The 22,532-nt window shown below is 43.5% G+C and overlaps 1 protein-coding gene across 6 annotated transcripts in view; it reads left to right on the top strand.

Annotated features, from left to right (window-relative positions):
- The window catches only part of LOC308082604 (eukaryotic translation initiation factor 4 gamma 3-like), an 89,001-nt gene that overhangs the window by 45,200 nt on the left and 21,269 nt on the right, over positions 1-22,532 (top strand). For 5 of the 6 annotated variants that reach the window (XM_080424455.1, XM_080424454.1, XM_080424453.1 and 2 more), the window contains 9 exons: positions 890-1,687; positions 3,602-3,690; positions 6,604-6,931; positions 8,055-8,179; positions 10,036-10,161; positions 16,292-16,450; positions 17,693-17,890; positions 18,767-18,913; positions 19,461-19,697. In XM_080424455.1, the coding sequence (XP_080280581.1) occupies positions 890-1,687; positions 3,602-3,690; positions 6,604-6,931; positions 8,055-8,179; positions 10,036-10,161; positions 16,292-16,450; positions 17,693-17,890; positions 18,767-18,913; positions 19,461-19,697 (2,207 nt within the window). Of the gene's footprint in view, positions 1-889; positions 1,688-3,601; positions 3,691-6,603; positions 6,932-8,054; positions 8,180-10,035; positions 10,162-16,279; positions 16,451-17,692; positions 17,891-18,766; positions 18,914-19,460; positions 19,698-22,532 lie in introns of all 6 variants that reach the window. The other variant, XM_080424456.1, reaches the window with a different exon arrangement.

Genomic DNA, 22,532 nt, shown 5'->3' with positions numbered 1-22,532 from the left:
TCTTTTCTTTTTTCTTTTTTGTTTGTCTATTTATTAGCTACTACTATTTGTAGTCTTATTTACCCTGCAGTACACAAACACTCACACAAACACGCTTTCATTTGCATTACGCGACTTGAATTCCCAGTCTGGCCCTGTACAAACAAGTCAATAATGATCAGCATCCTTTGTCATAGCCTACCTACATTGTTCTGTGCCTTTTTAATAAGCAAGCCCAACCACAAAACGATGTCATAATGTACACCACAACGATGGAGGGAAGTAGGGGCGTGCCTCCTGGCAGAGATTTGGGCTCCACTGAGTGCTCTTTTCTAGTTGCAATTCTATTTTTGTGATGCCAACTGATTAATCCAGTATTTCTCAAGAAATCTGCTTTCACATCTGCTCTCTAGTACTGTACATGCTGTACTGCTGTGATAAGTCTGATAAGTGCATTGCTGAAATAAAAGCTTCAACTTTAATTTAAACTATAAATCATGATGCGACGTCAAGCAGTCTGCCTTTCCCATAATTAAGCCGTATATTTAGTCATCCTTGTTCAGGAGTTTTTGGAAGATTTACACTTTTCTGGAGTTGCGGATATGTAGACTGCAGACTGCAGATCAACACCGGATATATCAGTGTTGGACCTCTGACAACATGGTCTGCGCCTGTCTGTTTTGCCAACAATGGTCAGGCAGCCAGACACACTACAATACACTTGCATTTGAACAAAATAATTGTTGCCCAATCGTCAAACTGAACTTCTTAATTCAATTGTTATGTTGCGTTTCATATATTAAGATAGAGATTGTATTTGCAGAAAAATGATATGCCTTCTATTGAATGATCTATTGGTTCTAATTGAATTCTAAAGGTATTTGCATATCCGTATGCTTTGTTCTTGTAGACACTACACCAAAATCTGAGCCAGCTGCCCCCAAGTCTTCCTCACCTGGGCTCGTACAGCCAGAACCCCCAGTGGAGAGACGAGAGGCCAGCGTCCCCGTAGTTGACCCCTCTCCTCCTGTCGAACCAGAGCTTCCCTGTCCGGACCCAGTGGCAGCCCCTGTTGCCCACCCGCTTCCCGCAGCCAACGCCAGCGAGCGGCGGCCGTCAGCGGGGGAGCCCGCCACGTCGGCGGCTGCCCCCTTGTCTTCTTCAGCCGGGGAGGCCACGCCACCTCCGGTGCCGCCTCAGACCCTCAACATGGACAAGCCTCTTCCAGAAGCCCCGTGCACACCGACCGCGTCTCCTCCAGCCCCGCCTCCACCCAAGGCCTTGAACGGCCTGGCGGACGCGGTGGCGTCTGAGCCGGACACCCCAGCGAAGGAACCGTCTCCTCCTCTGGTCCCAGCTGTGCTCCACCAATCCCAGGCCTCGGCTGCTCCCGCTCCTAGAGAGGCCCTCCCTGAGACTTTGCCCTCGGACGTGAGGCCGGAGGTGCCCATTGCTGCTACCCCCCTCGCCCCCGTAGCGCCTGTGGCTGTGGTGCCAGTCGCCCTGACGCCTGGCCCTGCCCCGGCCATGCCGGCGCCTCCTCCCGGCCTTCCGCCCCTAGTGCAGGCCACAGCGGAGGCCACAGCGGAGGCCAGTGAGCCCAGCAAGCCCTTAGACACTAAAGAGCTCCCCCTCACAGCAGGGGTAGAGACTGAGTGCAAGACCGAGCCCCAGCATCAAGCACTCGCCAGGAAGAGTCCCACTACAGGTATCCACTACTCACTGTCACACATAGGAACACAAATGCTTTGACTGTAATAGTAATGAGAAAGAAAATGTAACCTGTACATTTTTAATAGATATTTATTAGAGACTATTAAGATTCAAGATTGCTTTATTTGTCATTTGTTTTCCATCTGCAAGCAGTGCTAGAAAAACAAACACAAATATTAGGTATTAGGTACAATTGGTAAGGTTTTCATTCTATATTGTTTCAGAAATGGTGTATCAAAATGCAAAGTTGCATATATAAACCATTAACCATTTAAACCCTAGCAATCCTTTCTGGGGAAAACCTTCGCTGAAAATAGCAGAAGCTTGTAGATCGGGTATTTTCAGCGAAGATATTTAATGTAAAGCTAAAAAATAAAATACACTAGTATAGAGCCCTGAGAGACTCCGCTCCACAATGTATGGGGTTTAAGTGGTTAAGACCTTCACTAAATGCATATCTGCTAGAATTACAATGGTGCTGTTGTACATGTTTTGATGACTTTTTATCATCAGCATGACTTTTATTTCATATAATAATTATATATATATTATATATATATATTTATGTTTTTTAATAGGTGATTATTAGAAACAGGCCCTTATTTGTTATACTAGGAAGATCTTCCAGTCTACTATGACAGATGGACCATTATTTTGTGACCAGTCTTACTTTTACAGTATTCTGCCTACTGTATGTAGCTTAATCAAGTGACCTCACTCACTCATGATCCAGGCTGTTTCCTGAGTGAATGTATGGCAACCAAGCTCTTCAGTAAAGAGCATTGTGACTCAGCAGGTCTTTTCCATACCGGCACACCCAGATGGAACTCAATGCTGATCTCAGCATAGTGCTCACTGTCAGAACGGTGTCAAATAGAATTTACGATGACGGGTAACTTCTTATCACCCCAAAAATATTATTATTATTGTTTATTTATTTTAATTTGAGTGCTCATTGTGTAACCCAGTGGTTCTCAAAACGTTTTAATTTCAAAGACCCCTGTAACACGGAGAGTGTACGAATGGAACCAAATGGACCCTTACGGGTCTTTTTGTTTCCATTTGTACACACTCAGTTACAGACCTGCTAGGGTCCATTTGGGACACCCTCAAGGAACCCTGAGGGTCCCTGGACCCCATTCAAAATCCCATAGACATTTAAAAAATCATGTAATAATAAGAACATGCATACAGTCAGGCGGTTTTACTCATATGATATGATATTGAAGCATCAACTGACGGTGAAAAAGTACAAATGTATCCAAAGAGTAAACAAATAAACGGTGCCTACAAATCAACTACACATTTCAGGCTTAGAAACTAACGACTACATCTCCCATTACACATGCGTTCACTGCCCGGCACCACGGCGCACATAATCACTGGCACATGGTGTTGCATTGGATTTTTTTCTTTATGAAGGAGAGCAGCGTTGTCAGTTCTAGGTTGTTTCATCAAACAAACTATATAATAAGGCACTGATAACAAATGTCAAAGAATCTCAAGAATGTTTTGACAGAGCATGACGTGCTACAGTGGGGACAGTGAATCACGTGATTTTCTACTTCCGGGAATTCATGTATTTTTCTCTAAACATGGATGTTACAAAATATAACTAAATATCAAACCATACAGAACCACCTCCCAGACAGAATCACCAGACTCTTTTTTGGTATTATATATTACGTGATTACAAAAATATTCTATTGGATTTTTAATGGGAAAGAATCTTGGCGATTGACGTAGGAAGGTAGGTAAGGTACTCCCCAGGGCTCTACACTAAATATCTTGGCCAAAAATAGCCAAACTACTTGGCTCACTCATTATTTTAAGCCCCAGAATAGGGCTTCAAGTGGTCAAAAATGGCTGTCATAATTATGTGTGATTCACCATAATCCACCCCCCACAGTATGTCAAGCTGCTCCTGCTTCACCAAAGACCTGGAAGAAACCAAATGAAGTGGGCCCTGCCGATGACGCTCTTCAGAAGGAGAATGAGGTAAGTGCAGGGGGGTGATGCGTCACGATGTCCCGTGAGCGACACTGTCGTACGACAAGGATTCATGGTTCCATTTGTTTGTATTGATTTTTACACAAAAATCACCATGTGCAGTAATAGAAGATTGAGATGCATCCTGATGCCTCGTAGAATCAACGTTAATAGGTCAATCATAATCGAATGATGAGGCCATTGTAGATTCACCTCTAATGCTCACTTTCATTCGTTCTCCCTCCTAACTGTCTCTGCCAGGCCGAAGGCGTGGCCGAGAGTAGACTATGTTTTGCACACTGTCTGTTCCTTCTTCTTTTTTTTTTTTACAGTAATCCTGTGTTATTCATGCATTGTAGAATAAGAGACAATTAGGGCCTAGTAACAAGAGCCGTTGCTCAGTAAAGTATAAATAATTGCATCCTCTAAAATGCAAAAAATATTGTCTGCAAATATCTTAAAAATAACAAGAACTTAGATATAATACATTAGATTTGCTTTGACAACAGCGTTTTGTAAGCATACTTCTCAGATGGTGAATATCTTATTTTGGAAGGCAAAACATTCAAAAAGTGAGACGCCCGGAAAAGAGAGGGCGGGAGTGAGACGCTGAGAACGGCGAGGAACTGTGAAAGGCACTATGTGGGCAACAGTTCAAATGGAAAATGTTTCCACATGTGTGGCAGTGAGTGGAGCGCAGGCATATGACTGCAGGCTTTTGTTATGGTCTGCGGACGTCAAGCAGGAGTTAGCCCATCCATCTTGTTGAAGCCCCACTCCGTGTGAAAGCACCTCCGTCCCCCTATCTCACTCTTTGCTCTCTCTTTCACCCTCCTGCTTTTTTTCTTCCGTCTATCTCACTCTCCCTTTTCACCCTCTTTCCTGCTTTTTTCATCATCTGTCCTTAATCCTACTTGTTGTTGACTGCCTCTCCCCGACGCATTCAGCCTCATCTACATTAGAGTTATCCATCATTTTCACTCTAACTTTACAGAGGCCACTTTTGAAAGGGAATCCATATATCTCACTCTCTTGTCCTCCTTACACGGTAAAATACTTGGTGTTAAAGGAAAACTGATTTTCAACCTGCGTCCCATTGTTCTGATTTGAGATCGTTTTCATGTCAACGGGCGTACATATTATGTCGATGATGTGAAACGGCTTGTTTGATGTACACGCTTCACTACGTCAATATTTCACAGAAATATACAGAAGGCAATTTTGCCGCACTATATTATTGATCTCGCATCCGAACAATAAGATTTGGTTGAAAATCAGCTACGTTTCCCTTTATGGGTCCATTTGTTTACATTTGTGCACTGGATAAATGAACACTGAGGATCTTACTGTGTACTTTTACTACTCTTTTACATCCCATCTCCTGCACTTTCTCCGCCCTCTGTTTCATCCGTGCCCGTGTTTACTGTTCCCCACTTCAGCTTGGTCCCTTCTGTCATCTTCTTTCACTCACTCCGCACCTATTCTTCCCCCCAAACCCCATCCCAATCCCATCCTCCTCTTAGAATGTCTCTGCTCTAAATATATACTATAGACATACCACTTTAACATTTGTTTATAGTGTGGTCTCTAGATGATGTCATGACTATGCTGGTGCTTGGGTTGAACTTTCATGCTGTGGTCGAATGTGAAAGTGAAACTCATGAAGAATGTCAAGTTGGGTCGTATTTGATCGTTCTAAAATGTAAAAAAGTGTGAAGCACTCTTGTATATAACCAAATGAACCATCCCTGTGCTGGGCAAGTCATAATAGGTTTAACTGATTTTGGACAGGTCGGCGACCTATTGTAGAGTGACCCATTATTTACCTGGGTTACACCTTCTGATAGTTCTACTTGAATGTAGTCAAACAAGAAATAATGACTCATGTAGTCTACCTGACCAGTATATTAATCGTGCTAGTGTTTCAGCAGCATGAGCATCAAACATACAGTTCGCTTGAACATTGACGTGCCTCCGGGCTGGTTGGCAAAAAGCTGGAATAAAAATACAGAGGTCAGTGATGTCACGTCATGCAGAAGTGTTCCAGACTCGTGGAGCCCTTAACCACTTCATCCCCGGCCTCTTTTGTCCGACTGTCTGCATGCGCTGCTTTAGTTGAATTGACATTATGATGAAACATTGAGCATTTGCCACAGACACTAATTGTCTCTGCCAGGCCGAAGGCGTGGCCGAGAGTAGACTATGTTTTGCACACTGTCTGTTCGTCCGTGTGTCCGTCCGTTAGCAGCTAATCTCCGGCACCGATCGACGTGAAACTGTGCACACACACTCCCTGGATGCCAGAGCAGAACCTCTGCCCCAATTTGTTCACATCGGCCTGTTATAGCGCCACCAGGAGGCAGATTTTTGCAAAACAATGTATTTATATATTGCTCCTACAGATTTTGACCAAACATCGTGCAAATCGTTACACATTATCTCTATAGTCATGTGAGCAATACGGATCTGTCCGATTTTTCATGTTCCATCCTGATTGGCCAAGATTGCCTTCTAAAGTTTGCAGGGGTGGTTCGCTTTGAACAAAATGCCTCAAATCATAAACGCAGCGACTCTGTCGTGTTACATTTGGATATATTTACTTACTTTTTGTATTGCATATAGGATTTCATGTTAACCCATTGATACCTGGGACGCATCTGTGTCACTTTTAGATTTCTTTAGGCTATTCAAAAATAGCAGATATACAAGCTCATAGCGCGGCACCGAGTGCCGCGCTACGAGCTTGTATATCTGCTATTTTTGAAAAATCGTGAAAATTATTTTAAAAATATTTTTTTCCGATTATTTTTTTTAGGATTTTGAAAATGTTTAGAAGCCGCCTCAGGTCTTAATGGGTTAAGTGTGTTTTGTACATTCACAGTGAATGATTATAATCTAAACATGCAGCTTGGCCTCCAACAGGAGGAGCCCAGGCCAGTGGAGCCGGCTGTTCGAGACCAGATCTTGCACTCTGCTCCCCTGAGTAGCAGTCCCACACCTCTAACTTCAGCTTCCAGTCCGGCCCCGGCCCCGGTCCCGGTAGCCGTACCTGCTGCTCCATCTCCAGCTCCAGCTCCAGCTCCTGGACCGGAGGCTGAGGAGAAACCTGCCACCCCAGAGGAGAATGGCGAGACTGAGCTGGAGCCCATGAGGAACGGAGCCGGCCACACCTCTGAGACGGAGAGCAGCGACAGCGGGGTCACCCCTGGGGACAAGGAGAATTCCACTGGGCCAAGCCAGGATATAGAAGGTAGAGGGACACACCAGAATCAGCTCTATTGTCACATTACAGGCGTAAGGAAGTGGGTGAATCTTTTTTGGTGTGTGCGCTCCATCATTTGGTAGTTTCCGTGAGAGGATAGAGGTAGAGTCAGAGCAGGGTAGAAAATAAATAAAGAAAAATAAACTGTATGGTTTGACTTCTGGAGGAGGAAAAGTTAATGGTGAGATGAATTAGAATAATTGTTTCTACAGAAACTGAGGCAATTGCTTTCCGTATGGCATAATTGAATGGATTGGCCCTGCTACAAACATAGACGCTTAAAATGCAGACTTTGGACACATTATAATGCATACAACAATGAACAGATGTAGTTCCAAAGGTGCCAGCTGGCTACTTTTTAACTGCCGTTTTTGTGTGCTGCGCCACCTGATCATCCTGAAGCCTAATTTATGTTCATTCTAACAGTGTTGCGCGTCACAAATGCCAACCTACAAGCTCACGATGCGTTGTGAGCTTGTATTCAAGCTTGTATTCGGCTATTTTCGATGCGTGATACCGCTGCGCAACAAAGTATGAATCGGGCTTTATGAGCATTGCATCCAACAGAGCAGAGCCTACTTCTCAAAAATGAAAGATCAACTGTACTCACTTCTTCTTCGTGTGTGCTTTGCCCCAGTGTCAAATATGTATCAGTGTGAGCAGGTGCAACATGCAACCTATCTTAATAACAACACACTGTTAGTTAATCACACTAGAAATTCACTCCGTAACTCATTGCCTGCAAATTTCATTACAGTCCTAAAGTGTGTAATAAACCACCTTTTATATTGCCCCTGTGACCTCGTTGGATTCCGGCTTTCTACTATTTCCTCCCAGCTGGTCACATTGTATACACTTAAGGAACACCCTGTGGTGGAATGGCTGGATTGTTCTCTCTGCAGATTTCTCATTCCAAGGGCTAGTTGTGACCCTGTAGATCAGCGCGGGCAACACTGTCGTACGACAAAGTATAAATCAAATCAGGCTTAAAACGATTTTGTCTTGTTGCAAATCTTTGATCTGAACTACGCCTAATAACCTTCTACAAAATGACTCCCTGTGCCCTCTGCCTCCCTCCCTCTATCTCTACCCCCCTCGCTGGATGGTCCAGACCTGGCCGAGTCCAACGGGAAGCGCCAGTATAACAGGGACTTCCTCCTGGGCTTCCAGTTCATGCCCGCTTGTGTACAGAAGCCGGAGGGCCTCCCTCCCATCAGTGACGTAGTGCTGGACAAGGTGAGTGTGTTTCGCCGACCCATGTGACTTCTTTGGAAGGCATCCGCCACTGAATAATATTAACCACATTCAAAAATAGCAGATAGTGAATTTCCACAGTGCAGGATTCCGCTAAATGAGCGTGTCCCAGCTCTGAGTGACACCCTCGTAAAAATAAACAGGTTGTGGTCCAGTGAGAGCGCCGCTGCTCCGGGCGGGTCAAGCCAGCAGTTGCGCCCAGCAGGAGAGCTCACAGGCGAGGAGAAGTACAAACACTGTCTGGCAGCTTGTTTGTAAACATTCTATACATTTTAGGAAGAGGCCATGCAGTTGCTCAGTATTGGTTAATTTCACATCTACAACTGCTAGTTTAAAACGTTATTGTCAATACAGTAGTCCGTTTGGTGTGTATACCTTGTCTACGCCTATTCAGACCACAGCATGCTGTTGTCTTGCCAAAGATGGCAAAGTTCAAAGTTTTTCAACTTTGCCGCTCTGCTTTTTGCTGGCTCTGCCTCCTGCCTCAGCGGTGAAACTGGAGGTTGTGGCCGCTTTCTCCAAATGTAGAAGCGGGATACCATTGCTGGTGTGAATTCAGCATAAAGGATTTTCATTCTTGACCTTAACTTCCGCACCACCAATTAGGTACATTTTGGGCCATTACATTTCAGTCATTTCAGAGACGTAATTCTGGCGTCCTATTTTGCTGAAAAGGCAGGTGATTCAGGGAATCTATCAGCATCAGTTATCTGACCAGTAGACATAAAAGTCTACTAGAGTGAACTCCACAAAGTTCCCATAAATATTGCTTTCTATGAACGGAAATACACGTTGAAGATTTTGAATAGGGCCTTTCTATGAAATGGGGGAATTATTTATTTGCTCAGGGCAAATAAAGTCTGGTTTTCTTGACTTTGCCCTACTTAGCTCTGGCAGGTTGCATGCAGAAATGTACTGAGGAGAGTTTCGTTCGCTCCTCAGATGCACACATACGTACGGGTGGAGCGTCTATAGTTTGCAGAAATGCTGCTTTGATTAAAATCGCATCTCTATTATGTCACACTTGGCAGTGTTGATGGTACACTCCCCACCCCACCACCCCAAGAAAAAAGAGAACCCGGCCTGTGAACGGTTGAAGAACAAATCCCAGAGCCTTTTATTTTTTTTCCTAGAGAGAAAACTCCTGCTGGAAGAGAGCAGAGAGGAAGTCAAGGACAGCTTGAAAGACAAAAGAGCTGGATTTGTTCTCTTCTCCTCCCCCACAGCACTTTCTCTCTCTTTCTCTCTCTCTCTCTCTGTCTCTCTCTCTCTCTGTCTCTCTCTCCTCTCTCTATTTCTCCCTTCCTCTCCCTCCACATCTGGTTCTGACTTCTCTCCCCCTCCCCCCACCCTGATTCCCCCCTCACTGAATCAGCTCAGTATAATTTATCACTGGTACAGTCAAAACACATGGAACATCGGAGTGGTCATGTACGGCTGTAGCACGGTGATTTACTGTGGGCCACCTTTACAGGACCGCTGGGCTTGAAGTGTACTCAAGGATGCATTCACGCTTGCACACACTCAAGTCAAAGGCACACACTCACACATAACACAGTATCAGAATGTCAGTATTGGATTAGCCTCCTATTGCCCCATTCCAGTGTTGTTACAAGATCACTGCTCCCCCTGCTGTTCGTTGTGTGTGTGTGTGTGTGTGTGTGTGTGTGTGTGTGTGTGTGTGTGTGTGTGTGTGTGTGTGTGTGTGTGTGTGTGTGTGTGTGTGTGTGTGTGTGTGTGTGTGTGTGTGTGTGTGTGTGTGTGTGTGTGTGTGTGTGTGTGTGTGTGTGTGTGTGTGTGTGGCTTAACAACAACCTGTTGTCTGGTGCGTTTTGCAGGTCAACCAGAACAAACTGCCGTCGCGAAGCTCAGAACCCCGGGTAATATCCAGAGGGCCAGATTTTACACCCGCCTTCGCTGACTTTGGCAGGCAGATGATGATGGCCGGTGGACGAGGTGCTGTGGTGAGTCTCACACACGTAAAACACCTATAGTACAAAATATAGCGAAACCAACATTTACAACCATTGACCGACTTAATCTTGCTCACGTAGCCTAGGTTAATCAAATAATTGAGAACACTTCTTTTTTTTCTTCTTATATATCAACGAATCAACTCGAGTGCGTTGATTCGTTTGAAATAATTGTGATTGAAATAATTGTGATGTTGATTCCACGCACACACACCTTCTCAGCTGGTTTACTGGCACGTCATGGCACAATCTTGGTTGGACTTGCACTCAAGTCAGTCACGCACACTGACGCACACCCACACACTCTGCCATGTCTCAGCATCCTATATATTTCGCCCTGTTAAAGGGATAATGAAAAGCTTTGTGGCTAAAGCAAGGTGGATGACTCAAACATGATCATTTATAGCCCTTGTTTGTCGTATGGGGGGGTGGGGCGCCCGGTCAAAGCACATCATCCAAACTTGTCCTTGTAATTTGTGAAGTGGTGTTGTTGTAGTATAATTTTAGGTGTAGGTAGAGTAGTTGTAAAGCCTCGTGGTTTTCAGTCCTTTCATAAACTCAAGCTGCTTTAAAGAACCATAAAATTCAAGAGAATATGAAAAAAAAATGCGACAAGAAGTTAACAGATGTGTCTCACATAGCCTGACAAATATATGACCGAAATTTTGACATTTCCTCATTGTTTCTTTAGATTTATTTCATTTGTGAGTAATGTGTAAAATCATATTAGTTTGAAGAGAGAAAATGAGGGCTGATGCCAAGAAGCGTGAAAAGGGTAGTGCACGCACATCCAAGTGTCCAGGTGCAGCACAAACAGCAGTTCACATAAAAGAAAATAAAGTCCACAGTTTTATTGCGTGTCAAGGTTTTGTCAGGAATTTTGTCAAATTCCTGACGAAGATCTCTTGGTTGAAACGTTGACACGCAATAAAACAGTAGAGCTTATTTCACCAGTGTGTGGACCTTATTTTCTTTTGCTGATGCCAAGAAGCACCATTAAAACTAACTAATGTTAGGTTTCTCTCATTTAGCCATTATCTGTTTGAAGCACAATTAAACTACATTGCGCAGAATCTGATTTGTTTGTTTGTTTGCTATTTAAAGGAATAGTTCACCCAAATAGTGTACTTATTTTCTATCAATTACAAACCCCATGACGCCTTGAATTCATGGAGTTTTTATTGTTTTTGTCTCATTCCTTAGCCAATAATTTGATGACAATTATTTGGTCAGTAGGAGACTCTTTGAGGCTCCTACCGGACACTCCACCGGTCATCAAATTATTGGCTAAGGAATGAGACAAAAACTAAAGAATCTCCATGAATTCAAGGTTTCATGGGGTGTGTAATTGATAGAACATTTTCTTTCTTTAAAGGGTGCACTACTCCTTTAACACTTGTTTTAACCAAGGAATATCACTTACAGCACCTTAAATTGTCCTTTAAACCAGCACATTTTTACAACCAAGTTAGTAGTACCAAATTAAATTTGGTACCAAATTACATTCCGTGGCTCTGTTATTTGTTTTGGTTCTACTTAACCCTCATTGAATATTGACTAGCCAGCAAGTTATTAGAAATACAGCTCACTTTCTTGTCAAAATAATTGTGCCGACTCAGCAATTCTTCTAAACTACTCTGTAGGCTTGACGTGTCCCACTAAAACATTTATGCCGGCAGCTATTTTTGACTAACTACCATCCCAAATGTGTACTTTATACCTTATCTAGACAAATCAGCCATCACTGCACAATCCAAGAGCCTTGTTTTATATTATTGTAGAAGGTCTGTGACGAAGCACTTTTAAGCCTCTCGTACTAGAGGCACTCGGAGGTAATTGAGAACTTGACCATGTGACCAGATCAGTGATCCTACATCAGCAATCCCATGTTCCCCCACCTTACACTGTAGAGCAGTGGTTCTCAACCTTTTCAGGCCGTGACCCCCCCAAAATAATCATATTTGAACTGGGGACCCCCCAAAATAATCATATTTGAACTGGGGACCCCCCAAAATAATCATGTTTGAACTGGGGACCCCCCACCCGGGACCACCCCACCCTGACAAGCACTTGGAATGTAGGAGTTCAGTTTGACTCGGTTCCACAGATAAATATTGTGAAAATAGTGGATCTACAAGTCTTAGATTGGCTATTTTCAAAATGTTCTTATATAACTTTCTTATATTATTTGACAATTATTATACTGACAATTTGGCCAATGTTTGACCAATTTCTTTACTATAGTTTGTCGATTACTTAGTTTTGATGCAGTAATGGTATTTTTTCTTTCTTTCTTTAAAAAAAAAATATATATTGTCACTTCACTGTCACCCCCCCCCCCCAAAAAAATCATGTGGGGACCCCTGGGGGGTCCCAACCCACAGGTTGAGAACCCCTGCTGTAGAGAACGTATTAGTTACTGCTGCTGTTCTTCTATAGGTGCACCTCTAAGTGGCTCTTAGAATGTAATAAGAATGTAATAGTTTGTACGCCTGTAAAGAGTGCTTCCTTTTCCTCAATTAGCCAACTATTCAATTTTTATTTTTAGGTAATGCACGCACGCACGCACGCACGCACGCACGCACGCACGCACGCACGCACACACACACACACACACACACACACTCACACTCACACTCACACTCACAGTCACAGTCACACTCACACTCACACTCACACTCACTCACACACACACACAGGTAGTGGTGAACTCGGGTCATAAACATTCAGGCGTTGTTTGTAAACGCGGCCACTGTTCAGCGCTTGTTTAAAGGCTGATTTTAGCGTGGTGATAAGGCACATCTGTACAAAGAGTGTCCAGAACATCTCAAAAACCCTACTGCGTTACTGCGTGATGACAGTTACAACGGTTGTGTGCGTGGTTAGGTGTTTAGAACAGGCTCATCTCACTGCTCTCTGCTTGCGACCGACCCGACACACACCTTTGCCTCGCAAAAGAAACAGCAGCCCCTTGCTCCCAGTCTCACACTCAGTAGGTCGCAGACATGCACACAGTGAAATGGTGCTTCGACACATTACCCACATGTTACGGTACGGACGGCAAGCATCTGATCTGACCCGTAGTGTTCAGTGACAGTCTGCTTTGCATCTCCATTAAACAAAAGACAGGGGAGCAAGTATCTAAGGTTTGGAATGTCAAGTTAAACCCACTAACTAAATAAATGATGTCTTAATATTGTTTTAAGTGCTTGCGTCAATCCATTGTCAATAATTTAAATCCATAACATGTCTATCTATTAGGAGCAAATCAATGACAAATTACAGCATTCAGATGGTTCCATCCAAATCCAGGAATTTAAGTCTCTGGCTGCCCACAAGCACTCATCACTTGGGTTTAGTTCAAACTTGTTTTGCCATGAAATGGTGCCTTAGATCCCATAATTTGATATAGCCACTGGCGTTGCTGGCAAGATCTCGTTATTTGCGTTTGCTACTTAATACTTGATGGGCTTTTCTTAACTGAGTGCAAAGTGTGAACTGTCGTGCATTGTATAGTGATAAAGGCTTTTCAGATTATGAATATTGTTAAGTATTTAGCCGAGAAGCGAGATCGTTTCTAAGCTGTAGAGCAGGGCAATAGAGGACTATCTCAGCTAAGCGTCATTGTGGGGATTTTAATATGGAAATCCTGTCCTGGTCAAGAATTGTACTTGTTTGGGGAAAAAAAGAAAAAACCCAACGATGTGGGATTTTTTTTCATTGAATCTAGATTTCAGGGAGAGATGAACCAGGTGAGGGGTAAAATAGGGGGGAACAATTATGCCAGCCAGTCAAATCATATAGACAATTAATGTATTGAACCTGCACCAATATTGTATGAATCTACCTAAACAAACAGCTTAAACATCAGTAGTTTAATGACCTGTTCACACAAGCTGTGGTGGAGCATGGCAGCAAGGGCTGCAAACACATTTATTTACAGTATTTTTCTGTTACAAGCTGAACCAATATTTTAACATTTCTGTTCTTGCTTTCACACCTTGCTCAAAAAACACATAATTATGCCGCTTTTTTTAACTCATGAGGATACGACCGTATACAAGACACTTTGATTATACTCGGAGAGCTGTGTTGGAGTTTATAAATAGATTTTTTATATAGTTTGTCTGTTGGGTAAGCTTCCCCGCATAATAACTTCAATTCATCAAGTACTTTATTAGTTTTGGGAGTCTTCATTCACCGCAAAGCAGTGGTGTCCAAAGTCCGGCCCGCGGGCCATTTGCGGCCTGAGGTCAAATTTTATACGGCCCTTGGCTTCATTCCTAAATTGTGTTATGAACGGCCCGCCTGCACCTTCAAAAAAATGTAACCCTAAAACAGAAATAAAGTAACAATAAAACGCCCAAAAACGCCCAAAATTCGCCTGAAAACCGCACATTTTCGCCCAAAATCCGCCTATAACCAAAAAAAATCGCGCCTGGCCCTTGGGTGTTTTCATATTTTCTAATTTGGCCCCCTTTGAAAAAAGTTTGGACACCACTGCCGTAAAGGAATGCGACAAAAAATGAATACAAAAAAAATCTATGTATTCAAGGCTTCATGGGGTGAGTTAGCCTGGCTCCACCCCCTGAATCCTTTGCCTAGCATTCAGGGTCTGGTGACGCTTTCGAAGGCGGGTGTTTCTCGGTTGAAAATCTGTACGACGAATCGGGATCGGGACAATCCAGTATGAACCAATCGCGTTGGTTCATAGTGGAGTCCCACTTTGGCCACGCCCCCATCTCAGAACTCTGCTGCATTGAGAGGGCTTTCAGACTGAATAATGGAGTGAAACGAAATGAAAATTCAGGCTGAGTGTCAGGCTAGGGGTGAGTAGCTCCGAGGGGGAAAAAAAGTAATTTTGGGGTGAAGTACTCCTTTAACCCATTCAATCCGGGAACGCATCTGTGACATTTTAGATTTATTTGGCTATTCAAAAATGTTTGTGCGAATCTTTGAACATACATATTTTTAAGCGAACTCAAATCTTTGCTTCTGGGGGTCCCTGGAACAAAACATTTTGAGATGGGGGTCCGCTGCCAAATGCATGTCTAAACATGTTTTCTAAATCCTAACAGTATGTTGCTATATCAGTGGTGCTCCAACTTTTTCATGTCAAGGAACCCCCAGAATGACATGTATTTGGCTGCAGACCCCCATCTCAAAACATTTGTTCCAGGGACCCCCCAGAAGCAAAGATTGGAGTTAAAAATGTTAAAAATTGCACGATTTTTAAAAAATAGCAGAAAAACATCTTAAAATGATACAGATGCTTTCCCGGTCTTAACCCATTAACTGCCAGAGGTATTTTCATATTTTTTTAGCCAGTGCCAGAGATTTTTCATTGAAAAAAAAAAAGTACTCAGGAGCCGAGATAAATAATTTTAAAGTTTTAAGTTAACACATTGGGTGCCAGCATTTTTTCATAACAACTTACGTTGGGTGCCAGCATTCTCCCCATTGACTGCGCTTTGCTGTTTAAAGCTCTAGACTCCACGAGGAGCAAATCCATGTAAAAAAAAACATCCATTCATGTTGCGCGATGACCCTGGCTACAGCCTGGAACGATAACATTTCACTCGCGAGTTACAATGGGGGGGGATCGCGCATCGCGCATGACCGGTTTTCCCCACCGGAAACAGATTCGGAGATATAGGTGTTTTAAAGAAGGAAATAGACAGGAAGTGGATGGGAGCCATGTTTTTGTTTCCGGTGATCTATCTGGCCTATCCTTCTCAAGATCACAATGGGTACTCCCAGAGCTGCTCTAGCCCCGCCCGTGTGGAGAAAAACGAAAAAAACAAAAATACATATTTCACGGTCTGGACCGTGTTCGGCACCAATGCGCTACTCTGTGAAAACACGGTCCAGACCGTGTTCGGCACCCGATGTGTTAACAAGGAAGTGGATAGGAGTCTAGATCTTTGAACAATCATATCTCCTTGGTCTTTGGGTTTTTTTCACTTCACGTAGATCTACGCGATTGGCACGTGGCGGCTTTAAATCGGTTCGCGTAGATCTACGTGATTGGCAGTGAATCAGTTAATGGATTAACGCCTTTTCCCTTGTGTGATGGCTTTGTGTTCTCATTGTCTCTCCTCTCTGCCAGCTGATGGGCCAGCATGCCAACATGGGCCAGCGGAGGCCGCCACCCAGGAAGATCATCATGAACGTGTCTGTGGACGACGTCCAGCTGAAAAAAGCTGAGAATGCCTGGAAGCCTGGCTTGAAGAGGGAAGGCCCTGCAGTCGCAGAGGATCCAGAGACCCTGAGTACACAGGTAAACTTAAAATAGGTCAATGATTCTCGACCATTTTTCCATTTCAAGGACCCCCACCTTTATATATTTGCATTAAAGCCATGTACCCCCCATTTTCCACAATCTGCATGTCCTAAGCTATGAGTCTGCACTCGTCATTCCTTTAAACTTCTGGCAGTTGAACATGCTTAGCTTGGGGCTTTAGTCCTTCACTTTAGTATTTAGACCCCTGTTGGTTCCGTGACCCGATGTTGCGAAGCAGTGAAAGTACATGAAAGGTACTCTATAACTCATCCTTGCCCTGTGGTCACGTTGAAAACAGATCCATATCACATTAGTCTGTGAGCAACATCGCTGCTGCATCCCTGCTTCGATTATGACTTGTAGTGGTGGGAATTATCGTTTGTTTCTAGTGACCCGAGGCATTTGTTTCTGTTCACTAAAAAGATTTGTTCCAATGATTCGTTCAGCACCTCCGGTTCCGCCCTCCTCGCGTAGTTTAGTCCAATGCCGAAAGAGGAAACGTCTCTCTTCAGCCAGTCAAAATGTTGAATTTTGCAACTGAATGACTGAACCTCGTGTCACCAGGCGCTTTTTAGCAAGTGACAGAGTTCGTTCCCAGAGTTCGTTCACCAAAAATAACAAATCACTTTGAACGAATCACTTCGAACGAATCGCATGAAAATCTCACAATACTAATGACTTGGGACCTGAGTCATCCCAACTCTCTGCCTATTACTTTTCCTTGTACCTAAATAAGATAATGCATAAAATAGTGTAAAACTATATTTTAGGAAAATGTTGTGGCAAATACAACGGAACACAAAAACGTAATTCCAGTAGAGCCAGTTTAACCACATGACACATGAAATGCATAACACTCACAAAGCAGTAGGGCAGGTCGCTGTTGCACCACTTTTTGTTGATGGTATTAATATCAATGCATCAATTACCCAAAGTTACCGTAACAGTTCAAAGATCAATTCTATATCATGGCATCTATAAATGTTTTACAGATTACAATTACTCATGCTATCAGTGAAATGAAATGGCCTTGCATACTTGGCAAAGAAATGTCAAATATGAAGTATCGTCATGGTAAGGATTTCCATCAATTCCCATGCAAAAGTAATCACAGTATGTTGCCGAGAAATAGCCTGCAACCGAGTGGCTAAGTGTTTAATGGGCTGTTGCATGAATGCCTCCCACGGTGATCGGCTTCACTCTATGATTGTTTCACAACCGCTACCACCACCCCTGCAGGAGTTGTTCCGGAAGGTGCGCAGCATCCTGAACAAGCTGACGCCTCAGATGTTCAACCAGCTGATGAAGCAGGTGACCGACCTGACCATCGACACAGAGGAGAGGTTGAAGGGAGTCATCGACCTCGTCTTCGAGAAGGCCATCGACGAGCCCAGCTTCTCTGTGGCCTACGGGAACATGTGCCGCTGCCTCGCCACAGTAAGTAACACATTTCATTCTCGGATGAATGTTCATTCTGAAGGGTGGGCGCTGGTAGCCTGAAGGTCCAAGAAGTAGGCTTGTGACTTGCAACCATGGAAACTATACCTACAGACTGAGTGGGAACATCTGGTCAAGGGTGGTAAATGAAGTTATTGGTTGAATACCGTATTAGTCAGAAATGTAAGCAGCACAAGGTGTACAGTCAGACATGAAGGCTAAAAGGATAACCCAAGTAACGTTTTCCCCTCCAACAGCAGCTACTTTTAAAGTACCCATGAGTCAAGGCACTGGACCCCAAATCCTTCACATTGTGCCTGCTGTTCAATGGGTAGATGTACAAGAATAGCAATTCTAGGCAGCTTCCAGGTGTAAGAGTGCAATGTTTGTAATCTTCCCTCCCACCTGCTTGGTCTCCCCAAGGCATCTTAGTCAGCTTGCCTTGTTAGATAAGGCTTAGATAACCGTTGCATTCTGGGATGATTATTAGGATTAATCACTTCAGAAATACTTATGGCCTATGTGTACTGTCATCTGTCAATAATTATATATTTTTGAATTGTTCTTTTTCAAATGTTTGCACATTTTTGCCTATAATGATATGACCGAACTAGGGATGCCAGGTTGAAAGAGGTTAATGGCACAAGCTCTTTCCAAACTTTTCAAAAATAGCAAAAATAACAGAAATACAAGCTCACAATGTGTCACGATGCGACTCGTTGTGAGCTTATAGATCGGCTATTTTTGCTACTTTTACACGTCATTCTTGTACAAGGAAATAGGGCATTGACAAGAAAACATTAAAAGTTGGAATATGGAGATAACGACAGAGACGCTATGCTAAACTAGACTCTCTACACTTTGCTTGTCGTCCAGCTCAAAGTGCCCATGACTGACAAGCCGGCCACCACAGTGAACTTCCGCAAGCTGCTGCTCAACCGCTGCCAGAAGGAGTTTGAGAGGGACAAGGTGGACGATGTGGTGTTTGAGAGGAAGCAGAAAGAGCTGGACTCTGCTGCTACGGTTTGTACAATTATCAGTTGTTAAAGACTTAAACCGTCTAGTCTTAGAGAAACAACCAAGAGAGTTACAACTACTCTGACCTCTTTTTTTCCATCTACTCCAAATCTCACCAAAAATAGCCAATCTACAAGCTCAAAGCGCTTTGCAACGCGGTGCGTATTGAGCTTGTAGTTCTGCTATTTATGGCTAAAGTTCCCCCCAGAATATGGATGCTGGGGTTGAAGACAAAAATCATAACTTTGTACTTCCTAATTTATACCATTCTTCACAATCGCAGGAAATCTTGAAAGTGTCATGAAATGGACCCATTGATACTGATAACCTGTCTCTAAACCATGGAAATTACAAGAACAAGGAGTTCAATGGGATGAACTTGAAATAAAAAAAAAGTACTTGCAAAATAATAGCGACTATCTAAAGTAATTGGGATTAGGCGATTATGTAATAATTGTGACAGGCCTAGGCGGGTCACTTCCATATGTTCACAGCGTGAATAGGCCTAACGGTATTCTGCTTGTCCCCACACCCCCATCACACCCTCCCACAGGCGACGGAGCGCGAGAAACTACGGGAGGAGCTGGAGGACGGCAAGGTCCAGGCCAGGAAGCGCTCCATCGGCAACATCAGGTTCATTGGTGAGCTCTTCAAGCTCAAGATGCTGACGGAGGCCATCATGCACGATTGTGTGGTGAAGCTGCTCAAGAACCACGACGAAGAGTCACTGGAGTGCCTCTGCAGGCTGCTCACAACCATTGGCAAGGACTTGGACTTTGAGAAAGCCAAGGTGAGAACCGGTGACACATGCTCTGTTCACACTAGCGGCGACAAAGCTGCAAAAAGGCCAAGTGTGGCCAGCTACAGTGTTGCGGAGTCACCATTGAAGTGTTGCTCAAGCCACACTGCATAAATGAATAGGGTAGGTACAGCACAGGGTACTGGTTAATGGCAGTTATGAGTTTTTCTTTCATTTACAGAATGGAGCAGGAATTGTAGGGAGAAAGAGGGGGAGTGGAAATGGTGAAACAGCAACATGATTGTTTTTAGAGATTTGTAGCTTGTCACACACACATGATGCAGCGACAAGTGTCGGCCGCCACTTTGTGTGTTGCTGGCTTACATTGACTTGTAGCCTGTCACTTTTGTCGTTGCTAGTGTGAACGCGGCATTAATGTTGCCTGAGAAAACAGGCAACACACGCCAGGCTAATTTGAGTGACAGCAGGCGGTATGATCATACAATTATACCTAATCACAGAGTACTGGATTTGCAATTTCAAACATCATTGCATAACAGTATGAATTATGATGTTTCTTACAGATTCAAGAGGACCGCTCTAAGATAACATTAAAAAAAACAAATCATCAAAACACATCAGACAGTAAAACGATTCTATTACTTCTGGTAAGGCTTGTATATGCTCTTGGGAAGAAGAACATCTGGTGCCTTTTTGTGTGACTCACTTGTGTGAGTGTCCTCCCATTTCTTAGTTTGTAGAGATTTGTGTTTGTAGACAGGCTCTGGGTCATTGGACTGATCCCTTCTCTCAGTAGTCAATTGAATTCTCTTTGAGTGGCTTTAGTTTCCAGATCCTGGATCAAGTGTTTTGGGAGTAATGGAAACCCCAATATTCTGAATAGCACCAGGCTAGTTATTTCTTAGCAGGAGTGGCGGTGCAAATGGCCTTCTAAATAAAGGTGTTTTGAGGCTGTGTAGAATGTAAAATCTAAACAAAAAAAATCTTGTTTCTCCAACACATTTTTCAAGTTAGAAAAAGAAGAGAAATTAGTCATTACTGAGCTGGTGTCAGGAACTAAGTTGTGAGATGAGTCCCAGTAGTACTTTACAGAGTAGAGTTGGACCGTTACCTACATTTCATTATTTTTGGACCACGGCCAACTCATATAGGACAGGGTTTGTCTGTATTTCAAAAGTACAGCAAAAGTAGTGCTACATGAGAGGTGGCTGTAGCTGAGTGGGTAGAGAGGCCGCCTGGGAGTCAGAAGGTCCCTTGTTCTATGTGTCGAAGTGTCCCGAGCAAGACACTTAACCCGCTGCTCCTGATACTTAGGATGGGTTAAATGCAGATGACACATTTCACTGTATATGCAAATATACTGTGAAATGTGTATATGCAAAAATTCAGTGACAAATGTCGCAACGGTGTGCAGACTATGTTATTATTATTTTTATTACTTTCATGAAACCGGAACTTGATAAGCACCCACACTGCCCTGTGAGACTTGCTGGAAGTTAACATTTCGCTGCTTATACTGTACCTGTATGAGTGAGTGACAAATAAACCCTTGATTTGTTGTATCCCTGTCCTGGCTTATAATGTGAACGCTACTTAAATCGCTGCAGCTGGCAACAGACATACAGCAGACACAAAACCAAATGGCACTGAAGCTAACAATTCAAAGTGTACATCTTAGTAATTAATTACTATTACACGGCTAATATTTGAACTGACCCGACGCAAGCGCACACGTACGCATGCTGGAACTGTTGAGTACATTTATACATACCACCGTCTCTCTCTCCGTTCTGCATACACTCTGACCCTGGCACTGAGCTCTTGAACTTGAAACATGAACATGCTTTTACATCCTTTTAATCTCCATATTTTAGCTGTTTAAAGCACTGCCGTGCAGCTAAACACGTGCAAAGGAAGATGTGACTGTAGTTTCACAGACTAACCCATTCTTCTTCAGGATCTGATAAGTGGAGGTACAGTGTGGTATGTGTTCAAAATAGCACAGCGCGCACTTGACATTGACGTATGTTATTTTTTAGGGGGGGGGGGGGGGGGGCGGGCTTTGCACAATTTATGTTATGACGGGTAGGTACGGGCCACACAGTTGGGCCGCCTATTGGGGATCCATCCTAATAGCAGCAGGAACACTCACATGCACACACAGGAGGAGATGATATACTATGGCTTGTCTGCTACCAGTACAGAAAATAACTTCAACCATGCTGCTGGTGTCTGCTTCCAGACCTCGCAGCAAGAGAACGCGTTATTTAACCAATTAAGCCCTATATACTTTGCTGTACGATCAATTGCGAAAATAGCCAATCCACAAGCTCACAACGCGCCACATCGTGAGCATTAGCTATCTTTGCTATTTTTCTTGTGTTATGTAACATTTTACTGATCATTGGCCAGAATGTCACGAGGTTAATTAAGTAAAAGGAACAAAACTGACCAGACCTCTTTCTGCAGTGATCAGATTGGAAACAGGTTTCACATTCTGATTCAAGCTAGCTCTCGTCCAGTGTGTCAGTTGTGGCTCCAGAGCTCTATTCAAGACAAGTGTTGCAGTGGTGTGTTATTCAAAACAGGGATTTCTATATGAAAGTCTGTGTGGTGCTTCTGCTACCCCCTCACCCCCTGTGCTGTGTGTGTGCACTGTAATGTCAGGTGTTGTCTGTCTCTAATCTAACCCACTAGTAATCAAGTGCAGTGACAACTCCTGGCAGTACCTGGGAAGTGCTACTAATATATTATCCAGGTTTGTTTCAAACATTAAAACACTGCTTCAATGAAAGCAAATGTTTTAGGAGCGTGCTGATTTGACCATGGTTATGGGTGCTCTGGCTTTCTTCACCCATGCTTCTC

This window comes from Gymnoscopelus braueri, assembly GCF_963280865.1.
Source record: "Gymnoscopelus braueri genome assembly, chromosome: 3".
Taxonomy (NCBI): domain Eukaryota; kingdom Metazoa; phylum Chordata; class Actinopteri; order Myctophiformes; family Myctophidae; genus Gymnoscopelus; species Gymnoscopelus braueri.
This window is presented reverse-complemented; position numbering and strand designations above follow the sequence as displayed.